This window comes from Condylura cristata, unplaced genomic scaffold (assembly GCF_000260355.1).
Source record: "Condylura cristata isolate star-nosed mole 26May11 unplaced genomic scaffold, ConCri1.0 scaffold00036, whole genome shotgun sequence".
Classification (NCBI taxonomy): domain Eukaryota; kingdom Metazoa; phylum Chordata; class Mammalia; order Eulipotyphla; family Talpidae; genus Condylura; species Condylura cristata.
In genome coordinates this window covers 12,026,042-12,044,288 of record NW_004567137.1, presented here as the reverse complement: position 1 = coordinate 12,044,288, position 18,247 = coordinate 12,026,042, and the positions used below count along the sequence as shown (strand labels likewise).

The window sequence follows — 18,247 nt, the reverse complement described above, 5'->3', positions numbered from 1 at the left end:
GCCTGCCCCGGAGGTGACCACATGGCGTGGCAGACCTCTCCTGACCCGCCCGCTGCTCCCCTCAGCAGTGTACTTCGTCGATCTGCCTGTTCTGCACCCCACTCAGTTTGATTGGACAGGCTGTAAAAGGACTAGAGGCAAGGACTATTTAAGGTACTGATTTTGTTAGACTAATGATGAAAATATGTAGTATTTTCAAAAAGTGTCACAACTATTTATGACATGCCTTTTTAAAGAGGAATATGAAACTCAGATGAAATTGATTTTTGCATTCTTCTTACACATTGAATGATGAAATTATAAGAAATCTGGGTTTTAGATCACTATTCGTTCACTGATAGGGTATAAATATCCATGCTAGAAAAAGGAAAAGTGAAGCAGTAAAAAAGTAGCTTTTTCCTTCAGTTTCTTTTTATTTTATATATATATATATATAAGTTTAGTTTTACATATTTTTGTGCATTTTTCCATCTTAGTCTTTTTGTTTCTTACGTGGAAATAATAATGATTACTAGGTCTTTCTTGTTAGGTCTATTATAAATATGAAGGTAGTTAACATGAAAGGATTTTGAAAACTGTATACTGAGAGTTTCTTCTCTAGAATAGTGTTTTTTGAGTATGGTACATGGCATACATAATGTCACTCTGTTCTGGATCCATAATGAGATGCTCCATAGAAGTTTTAGAAATTAAAAAAGACTCCTTTCCTTGAATTGATTTATATTGTGATAGTATAAAATTTCAATTTCACAGTACTTAAAAAGTATCACTAAGAAATTATCTTTTTACTATGTAGAGGTAGAGGATTTCAGCCAATAGTATGTGTTAGGGATGCTAGTGGTTTTTCATTAAATTAGTTAATATATTAGTACTATCTTATTTGTACTTAATAAATTTGCTGTTTGCTACATTGCTTGAAATGCCTTCTTTACTGTAACAAAGAAATAATATTTCTCTAGGTTGTACAATGGTTGCTTGAAGAAAAATTGTGTGCGCTGCAGTGTGCTGTATTTGATAAGACTTTGGCAGAATTAAAAACACGTGTGGAAAAGATCGAATGCAACAAAAGGCATAAAACAGTCCTCACTGAACTACAGGTTTGTACACTAACTTAAATTACATGTATATGTGTCATCAGTTTTATAATTTAATTTTCTGGGGTACATATTTTGGATTTGGCAATAAAGTATATGTTTAACTTATTTATATTAGAAGTAAAAGATTCCTCTTAATTTGTTAGGTCTGTCATTGAAAGGTACCATAAGCAAGGGAGGCTTATATAATAGAAGCTTGTCTCATCCTCTTAAAGGCTAAGGGTTGGTTCTCAGGTTTTTGTATAAGAATCTGTTACTGTATCTTGTCTTTCTTTTAGTGGTTTAGTAACAGTCATTGGTTACTCTGGCCTTGTAGACACACCACATTTCTTTGGCTCATCTTCATATGGTGGTCCCACGTGTGTGTGTGTCTGTGTCCAATTTCCCCTTTCATAAGGATAACAGTCATGTTGGAATGGGGTCCACTCCTCTACACTGCTCTCATTTTTACTAATTATCTCTGCAGTGACCCTGTTTCCAAATAGGGGCAAATTCTGAGATACTCAGGGTTCAGAACTCAAGTCTGTGAACGTTTAGTTTCACAGTCAACCCATAACAGAGCCAGAGAAATTATTTAACAGTGTACGTATGATTTTTATTCATTAAATAATGTTTGGCATCATCATATCATGAGTACCAAATAATATTTGTTATGATTCCTTTTATATTGACCAGTGTCCTTCTAGGGATCTTATGTTTTGAAGACTTTAGCCTATTAAAATATATTATTAATTACATTTAAAAAATTATTAAGTATAGCTGTAAACATATGAGTACTTAACCAGTTGAAATGAGCAAATGGTAATCCATTTTATTCAAAGACTAAGGGACTGGAAATTTTTTGTTACTGTATTCTTTTTATCATAAGTAAATGTGTTGTTTCTATTTGGCTAATTGAACTGTGAACAGAGTCTACAGATGCTAAGTTAAAAATTGCTTATAGATCCCAATTTTAGAGATGATGGAAAAGTGATCCATGGAACTAAAAGCTACTTTTTCACAGTTAACAGATTGCAAACAAAAAAGTGGCTAAAGTTTACGTATTATATTTCTCATCCTTAAAGTGATTTTATAGGTCTTACGTTAAATTTTTTGAAGGTGAGACTTTATTAATAATAAGGTCTTTGTAATTTTGTGACATACCATTTAGGATAGTATTTATCATGCTTCTTGCCTGCTGAGGTTTTTCTATAATGATAATATTGTCTAGTAGACAATATTATTTTATTAGTACTGTTGAGAATTTTCACTTAGATCTAAAAAATGTCTGAATATTTAAGAGTGATTTCATTTCTTGTTTCTCATCAGTTCTATGCTTTTGTCTTTAGAATCTAAATAATCACTAAAGAAAAAAATTAAGATATATGTATTATATATAATGTAATGGATATTAAATATACACACATTATTTTATTTATGCTATCTTCTGTTGATGGGTATTTGATTGTTTCTGCCTTTTGTACACAGTTCTCTTTTGAACATTAGAATACAACTTGGTGTTTGAATACATTTTTCAAATCTTTTGGGTATACCTAAGTTTAGAATTGTGGTTCATATGGTAATTACTTGTTTAACTTATTCAGGAGCCACTGAGTTGTTTTCCAAAGCAGTTCTCCACATGCTTGTCAACACTGGGTATTTTCTGGGTTTGTTTTTCTTTTTTACTTTTTTTTTTTTTTTAAATAGGAATCAAAGTGGGTGTGAAGTGGTATCTTATTGTGGTTTTGATTTTCATTTTCTCAGTGATTAGTGATGTTGAGCATCTTTCCATGTGTGGTGTTTGTTGAACATTTGTGTTATCTTAAAAGAAATGTTTATTCAAGTTCTTTGCCTATCTTTAATTTGGGCTGTTTTTTTTTTTTTTTTTTGCCTTTCATTGTTGAGTTGCAGGATTTCTTTATATATATTTTGGATATTGAACACTTTACTATTTTATAAATATTTTCTGCATTCTGTAAATTGTCATTATATTGATTATATCCTTTAATCAGAAATTATAAATTTTGATAGTCTTAATACAGCATATTATTGAGTCATGGTTTACTACCCACTCTGTAATCTTTGTCATTTTTTTTCAGTCTGCAGAGTTCATTGACTTTATCGCTCATCCCAAGCCACACGTGTACAGAATGAAGCTCACGGTATCCCCAAGTAGAGTAGCATTGAGAGCTAAGCAGTCTGTTACTGTCATTTGGGGAAGCTCTAGGTTGAGAGCAGCCAACCTTTTACTTTGGAGAGATGTGGTCACAGGAGAGGGGAAGAGAAGGGAAGGGACTCACTTGGGTTTTGTCACAGAACTCAGAGCTTGGCGGTGAGCATGGGCATTGTGCAGTGATGATGGATGGGCAATGAGCATGGATGAAAGAGCAGGGACCCCAGAAACCACCCTGCCCAGGAAGCCCAGGGACTCCTGTATACTCACAGTGTGGTTGGTCCAGACCTAGATTCATAGGCTGCTGCAAAGAACTCATCAGAGCAGAAGGAAGGAGACATTATGTGTGGTGACTGACCACTGGCACCCAGACCTGTGGAAGATAGTAGGTGGGAGGAGACAACAAACTGCTACGAGACAGCTGTGAGTCTTGTAAATATTGTAGTGACCAATGTAGAGCACACATTTGGTTACATGATTACCATAGTTAAGCTTCAGTTCAAGACCTTTAATGTAGCTCACCCTGCGTGGTGGATGTGACTGACAGAGTTATTGGAAATGTGAGGTTAGGCCCATTTTTTTCTTGTTGGTGGGCAGAAAAATCTCTATTGGTCTGTGATTCCTTTACACCTGCCATAAGCTCAATCTTTCACTTGATGGTAATCTTGTTTATACTTCGCATTCCCCTTCATACAAGTCATCTACACCCTTTTTGTGTTAGTGGAGTTAGGATCCTCACTTCTATTATCTGAACCATTATGGAGGGCTTGAAGTTGGACTTGATGCCACATTGACCTCCAGCTTGGTGAGTCCCATTTCTAATGGGATCAAATGAAAAGAAGGATGGTATCCTTGGTACTGTGCTGTGTCATGCACCTCCAATACTCCACCTGGTGGCATATTTGCTAAGTCACCCACATTGATGGAAGGTACAGTCATAGATGGCAAATTGATTGCTTCTTGCTTTTGCATGTTTCATTACTTGTGCCTTTGCTCTGCTTCACAGTGGTAATCTTGTCGTTCATCTCAAGCGTGCACTTGGACACGGCACTCAGCATGTTCCTCATCACAGAGCTTAATGTACTGGCACTCAGTACCTACCCCCGCAAGCACATGACATCAGTGAGGGACATCAAGAAAGAACACTATTTAATGCCCTCTCACTGCCGGCAAATCTTCCTGGTCACCTGGCTGGTGATCTAGACTGCTTTCATTTGTCTCATACTGACTCTTGTGTCTTGCTGAATGAGGAAGGTTTTCATTATTTTTCTGTGTAAGTTCTTTGTGTAAACAAAGTCCAGTATCTCTTGTAGCTGCTCATATCTTGGTATTTTCCTTACTTTGCCAGTGTAGGCTGTTGTTACTTCATATATCCTATAGAGGAATTTGAAGATGGTGGCACATTTCTGTTCTGCTTGTTGACAGCTGTCAGCCAGATGTTGGGCCCCTGGTGCAAGATGTTGGAAGGAACTGGCACAAGTGATATTGTTGATGAGGCTGTACACCTTCTCCAGGTGTGCATAACAAAACCTGAAAGACAGCTCCACTGCATTCCTCCCAAGGTCATCTCGGTAGATCCTGGACATGAGCACCTCCCCCTTGTGCTCATAGGTGAATAAATCTCCATAGGTGATTGCTCTTAAACAGACTGGTGTCTGTGTCCCCCACTTACCTAGCCTAGCCACTCTGGATCCCAAGGTATTTGTCTGCCCCCTCAATCTCCACTTTTTCAGTGGAGGGTATCACCTATTTAAAGTCGTTATGAATAAGGGGAGACTTATTGCCATTTTTGTTCCTTCAATTCATATTGACTCATATGAGTCATTTTTTTTTCTAGTATACATTTCTGGTGAATTTTTAATTTTAACGACTGTGCTTTTGCTCCAGAGTTTCTATTTATTTTCTTTGTATAATTTCTTTTACTTTATTGATAAGCTGTATTTGGTGAGACATCATTTTCCTTTTTTTTTTTTTGTAGTTTATTCTTTCATTTAGCTTTTTGACCAGACTTCAAACTACCTCTTTAAAATTTCTATGTAGTAAATCCAGTATCTGAGGTTTTTTTCTTAATTTCTTTTTTTCTTGTGAATGAACTATATATGCCTAAATTTTTTCATTGAAAGCTGGATGTTGTGAATATTATTATGTAGCAATTGGGATATCAGACCCTCCCCTTCCTACTTTGTTCTTCCTTCCTTTTGTTATTTGTTTATTTAGTGACTTTTCGGAACTGTTTTTTGTAAAGTATATTCTTTGTTTTTTGTGGCCAATAAGTCTTAGTTTCTTTTGCTTCCTGGTCAGCTGGTGGTTTGACAGTTCCCTTAATTGCTTGATCCTAAAAAGAGCCCATAAAGCAAATTGACTGTGTGGAGGCATTTCTTTCTGTGCTTGTCTGGGCCATTTACAACTTGCCTTATTCTTCATTTCCTGCTTGCATAGACTCAGAAGGCCATAGACTCAGAAGGCCAGTGGAAGATAAGAGCTTAGGATCTTTTCAGGTCATTTCAAACCATGCATTATGCTTTGGCAGTCATAGTTTTCTTAATTACCCAAAGGGGGCAAAAGCCCCTTCTTAGTCATGTGTCTTCTTTCCCCAATTTTTCCTTCATATTGGTTCTTCAGATTTTGTTCCTTTGCTCAGGCTGCTGTGCCAATCAGTATGTTTGTTTTTTTAAGTTTCATTGGGAAATGGATATCTGGGATGCTGCCCCACCATTAGTTGGTTGAAACAAAGGCTGGTTTATGTGTTGGATAATCCTTGAGGGAATTGCCAGTAAAAATATGGCCCAAATTGCTTCCTTTGGCACTAGCAGCCTGCTTTAGAAATCACTGTGGCTGCTAATCGGGTGTGGAAAATGAAAAATGGACAACATAGAAGACAGCAGTGCTCGCCTCACAAATCAGCAGTTTTGGTCTATCCTCAGACTTTGTAGTATTGTGCTTCTTTAAGAGTCCAAAGTTGAACAGGTGCCAGCTCATTTGTTACTTTTGGCAAACTAGTTCCCTATTGAGCCATTTTTGGTGATGTCACTATAGTCTTGTCTGTTCCATTGTTTAATTATTACTTTAAAGTTCTCCAGCATATTTTAAGTGTTCTATCACACACCTCAACAAATTATACTTTGTTAAATTACTTACTGTTTTTAATTAGTAAAACTGATAATAAAAATTTTGAAAATACTACATTGTATGTATATGTTATTTCTATACCCCATTCCATGGCAATTGATGAATATATCTTCCTGATTAGCATAGGATTCATTTGTTCATTGTCTGATTTATTTGGAAGAATCTGATAAGAGTTTTATAAGAATCAAAAGTCAAAACAGTTTTGGAAACAAGTAGATTATCACATATGGTAAAAAAGATTTTGCTTTAAAGACTAAATAATTATTAATTTTAGTATTATTGCCCTATGTTTTTAACACTGTAATTATGAAAAAATAGACTTGTAAAGGACTGTGACTTTTTTACCATGGTGTAAATATTTACTATAAAATAATAAATTGAGAATAAAATTGAGTAACATAAAATGTATCTTTAGAAGAAAGATCTTGAAGATCTCTTCTGCTATAATTTTAAAAGTATATATTTTCTCTAGATAACAAAAATTAGCTTGTGTGGATTTCTATATTATCATTTGTTTTTAAAGATTTATTTATTTATTTGTACAGAACTGGGATACAGGCCAGAGATGCGGAGGGTGAGAGGCTTCACCAGAGAACAGAGCAGGGAGCAGAACAGGCAGATCGACAAAGGACACTGCTGAGGGGAGCTGTGGGCGGGTCAGGAGAGGTCTGCCACGCCATGTGGTCACCTCCAGGGCAGGCGGGGATTGACCTCATGCGGAAATGGTTTTAGCTTCTTAGTGCTGTGCTTTAACCTGCTATGCCACCAGGGAGGGCCTCTATATTATCATTTTTATGTATTTTTAAGATGGGGTAATTTAAGATTACTTGAAGTAATTTTTAAATTGAATAATATTGAATAATAGAATGGTACCTTTAGAGAAATTTGAATAGTATAATTCACTGGGCTATTTTTGTCCAAATGTTTTTATTAAGTTCTGTTTTTATTAGTTCTGTTCTATGTACTAAACAGTTGAAAGTAATTGTTGATACTGAATGCATGGGAGATTAGTAACATAAGGACTTTTTTGTTAGCTCTGGGGTTTGTGTACTTTCTGAATTTTGAGAAAAATTTGTGGCTTTTCACTTTTTCAGAGAGGTAAAATTGTGTGGTAAATCCCAGCAATTATTTCCATGATTTTGTTTTTTTACTAGAAAAATGTATCATTTTTAGACTTTATCTTTATTGCACTCTTAGAACTGTAGTAGTTCTAAAAAGCTTTGGCATGCAAACTGTTAATTTTTGTGGATGTAGTAGCAGCTGCCTAATAAATTTAGAAATTATCGGCAAATATTTAGCTTTTCTGTTCTTCCCATACATGTCCTGGATATTTTCAATGAAAAATTAAAAGGAAATTCTCAACTCTTTAGATCAAGACTACAGTTAAAGTACTGCTGTAAGTTAAAGTCAAAGTCCTATGTACAAGGAAATTTGTAATCTTATATTCATTGCTTTCGAACAGGAAACACCCAGAAACCTATGTCAAATAGTTCTGACAACTTGGGGAACAGCTGATTCATATTTTATGTAAATTGTTTCAGAGTATAGGAAGAGATGAAGCAAGCCAAACTTAGGAATTTTGTAGCATAGATAAGTACAATTACAGAGCAGTTTTACTTCACAGCATAGAATTCTCTCATGAATACATAACTGGCCCAGTATTCATAATTACACAATTGAAGAAAGATGGGAAAGTGTGATAATCTTAGTAGAAAGCAGCTAAAGAGGATTTGCTAAAACTCACCAGCCTTCTTAGAAACTCATGAACCTCAAAGATGTTCAGAAACATGATAATAAAGACCATGTTTATAATATCACATATTGGAAATGTTTCCTTTGATATTGAGAATAGTACAAGAATGTCTGTTATTCTTTGCTGCTATCTAAGGCTTTGGGAACAGTCTGAGTAATACAACAAACACAAAAAATTAAGAGTAGTTGTCTGTAGTAAATAGAGCCCAATAGAATTAGCTGTTAAAACAGTCAAGAAAATCAGAAAATTCAGCATCTGTGGATACCACGTGTCTATGAATCGTCTTCCTTGAGTGCTAATATTTTATTAGGCTAAATGTGGTACATAATTAACCTATTTTAAGATAGAATCAAATATGCAAAGAAATTGCTGGCTTGCAGTTTGTCAAAGACAACAATTTATGCAGCTTATTTTTAAAAGCTATCATTTTGCCATTAGAAGTAATAGACATGACTAAGGAAGAAGCCAAGAGTGAATGAAATTAGAGATAGTAATCATAGACATAACAGTAGCTTACTACTTTCTTAGACTAATAAAAAATAATTTATAGTTTTAAAAATATTTCGTAAGTGCAAGTGGCCAACAGGCATGAAAAGTTTTTAACATTACTTATTATTAGAGATACTACCTCACACTGGTGAACATGGCCCATATTAAAAAAAAAATCTAGCAACAACAAATGCTGGTGAGAATGTGGAGAAAAAGGAACCCTCTTATGCTGCTGGTGGGAATGCAAACTAGTCCAGCCACTATGGAACGCTCTGTGGAGGACCCTCAAGACAATAAAAATGGACCTACCTTATGATCCAGTGATTTCCGCTCCTAGGAATCCATCCACAGGACAAAAAAACAAATCATAATTTGAAAGGAAACCTATACTCCTATGTTTATTGTACCACTATTTACAGTAGCTAAGATATGGAAATAACCTAGATGCTCCAGAACAGATGACTGGATCACGAAGATGTGGTATAGATACATAATGGAACACTACTTAGCCATCAAAAAAGATAAACTCATGCCATTTGCAGCAACATGGATGGAAATGGAAAGGATTATACTAAACAAAGTGAGTAGGAAAAAGAAAAATATCGAATGGTTTCACTTATGGGGAGAATATAAGAAAACCAAAGGATCAGGAAAACAAGAAAACTTGCAAGGTGACCATAGACATGAAACAAACAGCAAGGGAAGGAAGGGGGTAAACAGAGGGGAGGAAAGAGCATGGGACTATGGGACTCTGGTGATGTTTCATGAGTATTGTGGTGGTGGGAGAACTATGGGGACTATACCTGAAAGTAGTGTAGCGATGTAAGATAATCATTACAAAGATACTTAAAAGTTTCACAGGAAATTTGCCAAAACAGTGAATACAACAGATGTACATGGCATGAAAATAAAGTCCTCTTTAATTATACTTTACTGTTTTCAAACCCAGCCTCTAGAGATAAACCACTTTTAACTTTGGTATTTATCTTTCTAGAACTTTCTCGATATATTAACATAAAAAGTGATTTTTTAATTTTCTTTCATTTTTAAGTAAATATACAGTACTATACATGTAATGTAATGTAGAGAATTACCATCAGACAGGTAGTTTGACCATGGTTTAAAAAAAAAATGAAAGATTTTCTTGATTAAATTACTAAAATATTTTAGTCAAAGAAAGGTAACTCTATATTAAGAATATAAAAATTGCACTTTATGTCCTTGAGTATTAATATGCATAGATAATTCCTGAGGAAAATCTTCATGTTTTAACATCATAGGTAATTTATTGCCTTGGCCAGTCTATGCCGTATCCATGGATTTATATACTTTTTATTTACTTAATTATCATTATTATTTTTTAATTTTATAAGTTTATTTTTACATATTTTGTACATTTTTTTTCCATCTCAGTTGTAATCCCTGTGGGTTTCCCATCACCAAGTCATCCGTGTGCCATCACCATAATCCCGTGCACTTCCCTCTCCAACCCCCCCGTTTTTGATCCCATTCCCCACTCCACCCCGGATTTATATACTTTTAAAGGTTTTGCTCTCTTTTCTGAAGTTACTATTTTTGAAAGAAACTTGAAGGGTAAATAATGTTTATTTTCTTTATATGATATGCTTAGGATATTCACTGGAGAAGCTTCTACTTATTTCAAGAACACACTCAGAAGTTTAGTTTAAAATTCTTGAAATATATTTTACAGAAATGACAGTAGCAGCAGCAACAAAAAATACTGAGTATCATATCTACTCCTTAGTAACAGATGTAAAGGAAATACAAACAAGATGCTCATGTGATTATGTGATTTTTGTTGTTTTTTTCCGGCCCTTTTGTATTATATTTTGACAAAATATGTGGGTGGTTTATTTAGGTAGTAACATAAAATATTTAGGTAGTAAAATAAATAAAATAATTTTGCAAATGTTTACTAACAGGTTAACTTCTTTGTCATGAGAAATTAATAATGTATTCAATTAAATATTTCAAAGAAATGTTATCTAAGCACTCCTGTCTGTTGCTATCAAAAATTTGCAAGTGTTTCTGAAAAGCATGTAGACTAGTCTCAAGAATATACTCTTTCTCTGCAACACTGCAGCTGTGAGAGTAGTCTAAGGCAATATCTAAGAAAAAAAAGTTATTAAATTGCAGTGTTACTGGGCTACATCAGGCCATTGAGTAACTTGGCATAAGTCCACTAGGACAGAGAATATAGAAATGTTACTCTGTTTATTTATATATAACCTAAGTAGTTTTGGCAGAGGTTTTTATGATTTGCAGTTATAATTACCACACAATTCTCAGTGAGAAAATTAAGTGTGGTTACACCTATGTCAAAAAACAACTAAAAAACCCCAGAATGTGTTAAAAAAAATACTCGTTTGTGAGCATATGTCCATAGCATTAGGAGGTAAAAAGTTACCTAAAATTAAGTGTCTACCTCTGGGTGTTGAGCTCAAGGATCAGGTTAGTTTTCATTCTGATTTTCTAAATACATGTTTTTACAATTTGCTTGCCTTACTTTTCTTTACTATTAGCTGCCTCCTGAGATTCCTGTTACCTGTGAGTTACTTGTTATGTTGCTGTGTGTTTTTTTACATTTGTTTTCCATAACTTTTTTGTTTTGCTTTTTTAGGCCAAGATAGCCAGGTTAACCAAACGCTTCGGAGCAGCCAAAGAAGATCTTAAGAAAAGACAAGAAGTAAGAATTTCTGTTCTTTTTTCATTTATTTTTCGCTCTAACCAGTAATCTCAGGAAATGGTAAATTAGCAGGAAGCTAATTTACAGGTTTGGAATTCCCTTTTCTACTGTGCTATTCCTGTATGTTTCTGAAGAGCTATAGATCTAGAACAAATTATGTAACCCCTTTCTGATCATCACTATTTCATCTGTCAGTATATTAATCTGTTTTGTTACAACATCCTTGAAGGTGGACTTTTCTGTCAATCTTTAAAATTATCTTTTTGATATTTCCCTATCATGTTTCTTACTTAACCACTTTTTTTGCTAGTGTCTTAGTCACATACTTGTCATTTCCTCCACAGTAGTCTGGTCTTCCAGTGCCTTGAGTAACCCTGTTCTCCTCTCCCTTTCTTACCCCCATGTAGTTGAGTTCAAACATCATAACACAGCACTAACTATATTTTATTGACTGGTTCTTTTTATTGTTTTCTTTATTATTTGTAATACATATTTTTAATATAGCACTTGTAAATTTCATTATAGTTTTTAACTGAATTTATTTCTTTTGACTTTTTCCATTTGAGCAAGTTATATTTCATTGTCTGGCACATAGTAAGTGCCAATGGTGACGATTTTAGTAGTAATTATTACTCCTGTAGGATATTTCTGTCTTACTTCATTTTCATATGAATTCATTTCTTTATTTTATTTAAAGCAATTATTTTGAAATAAATATAGACATGTAGGAACAAACAACAATTGTACATAGTGGCCTATGACTTTACCTTCTTCCCCAATGGTGAAATCTTATATAGGTACAGTACCAAATCAAGATTAAGAAATGGGTACAATTCTATTAAATAATTTATAGTACTTATTAGGGTTCTTGAATTTAAGAGTGGGTATGTAGTTAGGTGGTTCTACACAGTTTACATCTTATAATGCCCACCATTGTTCCATATAGAACTCTTGTTATCATAAAGGAGTTTTATCATGCTACCCTTTTATACTTTGAACTTTACCTTGTTCCCCAACCTACCCATTCACTGTCCCCTGGCAACTACTAGTCTTTTCTCCATTTCTGTATGCTCTGACTTCTCTCTTTTCTTGGACAACTACTGGATGTTTTTTATATTTGTTCTAGACAAACAAATCACACTAAGCCCTCATTTGCCTCTACTCACAGATTTCTTTTTTCTAGTCTTTCTCAGTGATCAATTCTCTGATTCTGAACTGCAGTTTTCCACCTTTATTTCTTTGTTATCATTTAAAGACTGAGATGTTTTATTTCTTATATTAGCAAATTGGTATAATCCTTTTTATTTGCTATGCCTGAACCAAACATAGGACTTTGAAATATTTCCATAATTTTGTATAGTATAAATTTTCACATTTGTCTTTCATCCTGTGTCTAAACTTATGAAGCATGCTGCTCACTGTATGATTTCCCAGTGCTTGAATATGTTAAGCTTGTTCTCAAAACCTTTTTCCAGACTCTTATTTATATAGACAAAGGAGGTGGTTAGAAGCTTTAATAGTAAAGGTGGAAATGCTATGATCTTTGGAAAGTTTACTTTGGAGAACTAGCTACAAGTAGTATGAGTATAAGGAATAAATATTACATAATTCCTATAAATTAAGAAAGATTAATTTGAACAATTAGGATGTGTAGTACTTTAAGAAAATGTCTTTAATCTTTAAGGCAAATTTTAAGCTTGATGTCATTTCCTTAGTCTGTTTTTACTTTAGGTACCTGTGTTTTTAATTCCATAGTGAGGTAAGAATCATGAAATTAAGTGTCATGAAACTTTTTTCCTATATTTTCTTCTTGGCATTTTATATTATCAATTCTTAGGTTTTTCGATCCATTTTGAATTATTTTTACAGATGGTTCAATAATTTAGTTTCACAATTTTGTTTTTGGACGTTCAGATTTCATACTAGTTGTTCAAAGACTGTCCTTTCTTCATGTACAGCCTTGACACCTTTATAGATGATTTGACAATATGTGTGACAGTTCTAGTTTTGTTCTTTTTCAACTAGTTTTGGCAGTTTGGGTTCCTTTGACATTCCATATGAATTTTAGGGCATATATTCTTTTTTCTGCAAGAAATGATGTTGGCATTTTGATAGGGATTGCATTGAAATATTTGAATGCCTTGGGTAATGTGAGCATTTTAGCAATGTTAAGGCTTAAAATCCACTAAGGAATTATTTTTCCATTTGTATCTTTTGTCTCAACAATGTTTTCTAGTTTTTGGTATAAAGGTATGTTGCCTTTTTGGTTATGTTTATTCCTAAATATTTTATTTTCCTTAGTGACATTGTTAGCTTGATAGTTTTCTTTCTCAGATTGCTCATTTTTAGCGTATAGGAATATAAGTGATTTTTGTGTGTTTATTTTTCTACCCTACAGACGAATTGATGAATTCATTTATTATTTCTAACTTTTTTTTGTAGGCACTTCAAAGTTTTCATAGTATAAAATTGTGTCATCTGAGAAAAGAAATAATTTTACCTTTTTTCTTTCCTTTTGGAAAGTTTTTTTTTTTTTTTTTTTTTTTAATTTGTTACCTTGGTGAAACTTTTCTAGTACTCTGTTGAATAGCAGTTGGGGAGAATGAGTAGTCTTACCTTATTCCTGAACTTAAAGCAATGTTTTCACGTATTTACCTTTGAGTGTAATATTAATTACATGCTTTTTATATATGGTCTTTATTATGTTAAGATAGTTTGCTTCATTCATGATTTGCTTAGATTGTTTTTATCACAAAAGGGTATTGAATATTTTAAATTTATATATGTGTCTATATATACACACACATATACACACACAAACATATATATATATTTACATATATATATTTACATCATTATTTTTGTACAATGTATGCTCTCTCCTCTCAGGTGTAGTTCCTGTAAAGTTCAAACGACCACTTCCCCCATGCACCACCATCACCTTAGTGAAAGGGTAGTGAACTTTTTCAAATACTTTTTCTGAGGCAGTTGAGAAGATCATGTTTTTAATTCCTCCTTTCTGTTATTGTGGTGTTTTCATATATCAGGCTATCCTTGTATTATTCCATGGATTAATACCACTTGTTCATTTTGTATAATCCTTTAAAAGTACTGGTGAATTTGGGTTGCTCTTATTATATTTGCATCTGTTTTAATCAGGGATATTATGCTGAAGTTCTTTTCTTTTCCTTTTGATAGTATCTCTGAATTGGTATTAATATAATGCTGGCCTCATAAAGTGAGTTTGTGAGTGTTTCCTCCTGTTCAGTTTTTGGAATAGTTAAGGAAGACTTGTTAATTCTTCTTTAAAATGTCTGGTAGAATTTTCCAATGAGGCCCATCTGGGCCTTCACTTTTCTTGTTAGTATATTTTTTGATTAGTGATTCAATTTCCCTATTTGTTTAGGCCCATTCATATTTTTTTATTTCTTCATGATTCAATTTTGCAAGATCATATATTTATAGGAATATTACCTTAATTATTCTAACTTGAAATTTAGTTGTCTTTGTTTTAATTGGCTCTCGGAAGTATGAAGTTAGGTTATTGATTTGAGTCTTTCATCTTTTTTTAATTTGAGCATTTACTATAAATTTCCCTCTTAGTATTACTTCTGCTGCTAAATTTGGTATGTTGTTGTTTTCATTTGTTTCAGGACATTGTGATTTCTTATTTTTACCTGTTGGATTTTTAAGTATAGTTTGCAGTTCCACATATTTATAACTACTCCATTTTCCTTTTGCTGTTGATTTCTAGTTTTATTCCTTTATGGTCAGAAAAGACATTTTGCATGCTTTTTATCTTTTTAGATTTGTTAAGACTTGTCTGGTGACTTACTACTATATGTGATTATTCCTGGATAATAACTCATGTGTGCTAACATCCTGCTCCTGGGTAAAAATTTCTGCAGATAGCTGTCTGATCCATTTAGTCTGTAATTGCTCACTACTGCTATTTACTTATTGATTTTCTCTCCAGGTTATTTTTGCATTATGTAGATACCAGCTAGAATGATAGATTGCAGCCTCTTTATTCTTTAGAACTGTCAGGTTTTTTGCATAGAATATGATAAGCCTTGAATTTGTGTGTGTTAACTGACCTTTTTTAACAGGCCAGTTCACTTTATCATCATGTGGTGTCTTTCTGTGTTTCTTGTGACATTTTTCAAGTTCTTATATTTTATAAACAAACTCTTCTTTAGTTACCATTTGTATAAATTATTCTTTTCAGCCTTTCACCTTTTAGCCTGTGTGTTTTTAGATCAAAGTATGTCTTTTGTTGACATCAAGTAGCAGGAACTTGGTTTTTATTCATTAAAGCTATTATGGAAATATTTCTATTGTCTTTTTATGGAAATATTTTAATCCATTTAGACATAAAATAATTACTATGTGGAGTCAGAGCTCCCAGAGACCTCATGATATTCCATATAAAAAGCCACATACCCCAGCCCAGGCAGAAAGAAAACCAGTCTTCAGAACCCAATAACACTGACACGCAAGAATGTTTCTTCCTGTTAGATGAAGAATTCATAATTGCATAATTTAGAAAGTCAAAGAATTTGACTAATGCAAAACTCAAAAACAGATTAGAGATATACAAAAAGATACAGGAAAGGGAAAGAAAAAAGAATGATACAACGGAGAAAGAGTGAAGAAATATTTTAAGAATTATCTGCCACCATGAGGAAAGGAAATATGAGTCATAGGAATCCCAGGAGAAGAGACTAGGGAGCCAAAAAACTACTTAGGTAAATAATTTAAGAAAACTTTTCAGAAGTGAAGTGAAATGAAAATAGACATACAGGGAAATAGAAGGACACAAACTGTTTTAATAAAAAGAAGTCTACAGCAAACACATTATTATAAAGCTTCCAGAAGTCTAAGGCAAAGAAAACTGAAGTTTAAAATGGGGAAGAAACATATAACCTATAAAGGAAAACTGATTAAGTGCACATCAGACTTCTTTGAAGGAATTCTGGACAGGAAGAGAATGGACTAACATATTTTTAAAAAGCTCAAGACAAGAAATAGCATCTAATTATACCTTTATCCTGCAAAGCTCTCCTTCTGATGTGAGGGAAAAATAAGGGATCTTGTCAGATAAACAAAATCTTTGGAAATTCACTTACAGTTAAATTCTCACTCCAAGTAATATTACAAGATTGTTATGGTTGAAACCAGTAGAGCATTGAACCCAAGAATTTAACAAGGAATTGAAGTGAACTACAAACAAAATGGCAGTCATAGACTTCCACATAGCAATAATTACTCTAAATGTGAATGGACTAAACTCACCAATAAAAAGATACATAGCAGCATCTTGGATCAGAAAACAGAATTCAAACTCTATTACATCCAAGAAATACACCTGAGGTCTAGAGATGAATATAGTTTGAAAATAAAGAGTTGGAAATCAGTTTCATAAGCACCCAAAAGAAGGTAGAGGCAGCTATAAAATAAACTTTGCAGCAGATAAAATAAACTTTCAGCTAAAAAAGATGACAGGAGACACGGACACTATATAATGATCAAGGGGCAGTGCACTAGGAAGACAACACATCAGTATATACTCAGCAGATGAATGAGCACCAAAATACATTAGACAATTACTTCAGCTTTGAAAATAGTTATTAGAAAAAAAAATGCATTAAAACCAAAACCCCACTGTCACCAAGGGACGTATCAACGAGGCAAAAGATAAACAAAACATAATAGCCCTAAACAAAGATCTAGACACATGGCCTATAGGACACTGCACCCCCCAAAACCCGAATACACATTTTTCTCAAGTACACATTCTCTAGGATCAGCCACATACTGATTTGGTCACAAGACAAACATCAAGTACATGAAGACTGAAATCATACAAAGGATCTTCTCTGTAAGAGTATCAAACTAGCAGTCAGCTACACTACATCGCATCACAAGGACAATATGTGAAAGACCACTGGATTAGTGAGGAAACCAAAGGAGAAATTAAAAGCTACCTCAAGACAAATGATAATGAGAACACAACCTTTCAGAGTATATGGGATACAGCAGAGGGTAATATTAACACAAAATATATAGCAATACAGGTCCACATCAAGAAACAAAAAAGAACTCACAAAAGCATACTAACCACCTATCTTGAGGAACTGGAGAAACAAAACCCTCCTCCCCCAAAAAATAAAAGATAGGAGGGAAAAAATTAAAGGTAAAATAGAAATAAAAAAGACCATTGAAAAGATAAGTGACCAAAAGTTGGTTCTTTAAATAAACAAAACAGACAAATCTCTGGTCAGGCTCACTAAGAAACAGAGGGAGAAAACTTAAGTGGGATCATAAGTGAAAGAGGAGAAATTACAACAACACAGCAGAAAAACAGGCTAATTAAAGATTACTGTGAACATTTCTATGCAAACAGATTCAACAACCTAGATGACATGGACAAATTCTTGCAGTCATCTGAGACTGAACAAAGGAGCAATAGAAAACTTGAGCAATCCTATTAAAAACAAGAAAATTGAAACAATCAAAACCCTTCCCCAAAACGAAAGTCTAGGACAAGATAGTTTCATAAGCAAGTTCTACCAAGCATTCAAAGATAGACTAATGTCTATTCTGCTAAAACTTTCAAAATTAAGAAAGAAGGAATACTGCCAAATAAATTTTATGAGGTCATATCATAGTAATACCAAGACCAAAGGCAAAACAGAAAAGAAAACCACAACCCAATCTCCCTAAGAGATCCAAAATAAAATCTTAGCAAACCAAAGTAACAAAGCATCAAAAGCATTACACACCATCACAAATGGATTCATTCCAGAAACAAGAATGGTCTAACACCCAAAAATCAATTAACATATTTCTTATTTCAACAAAAATGAAAACCATATGATCATATCAATAGATGCTCAGAAAAGCTTTTGATAAAGTTCACC

The 18,247-nt window shown here is 33.6% G+C and overlaps 1 protein-coding gene across 5 annotated transcripts in view; it reads left to right on the top strand.

The window, feature by feature from the left end:
- ATF7IP (activating transcription factor 7 interacting protein) overlaps positions 1-18,247 on the top strand; it is a 118,136-nt gene that overhangs the window by 62,721 nt on the left and 37,168 nt on the right. For all 5 annotated transcript variants that reach the window (XR_001146075.1, XM_012732870.1, XM_004693258.2 and 2 more), the window contains exons 5-6: positions 960-1,097; positions 11,259-11,324. Coding sequence is in view for 4 of the 5 variants with exons in the window: in XM_012732870.1 (XP_012588324.1) it covers positions 960-1,097; positions 11,259-11,324 (204 nt within the window). In the remaining variant the exon portion in view is untranslated. The remainder of the gene's footprint in view (positions 1-959; positions 1,098-11,258; positions 11,325-18,247) is intronic.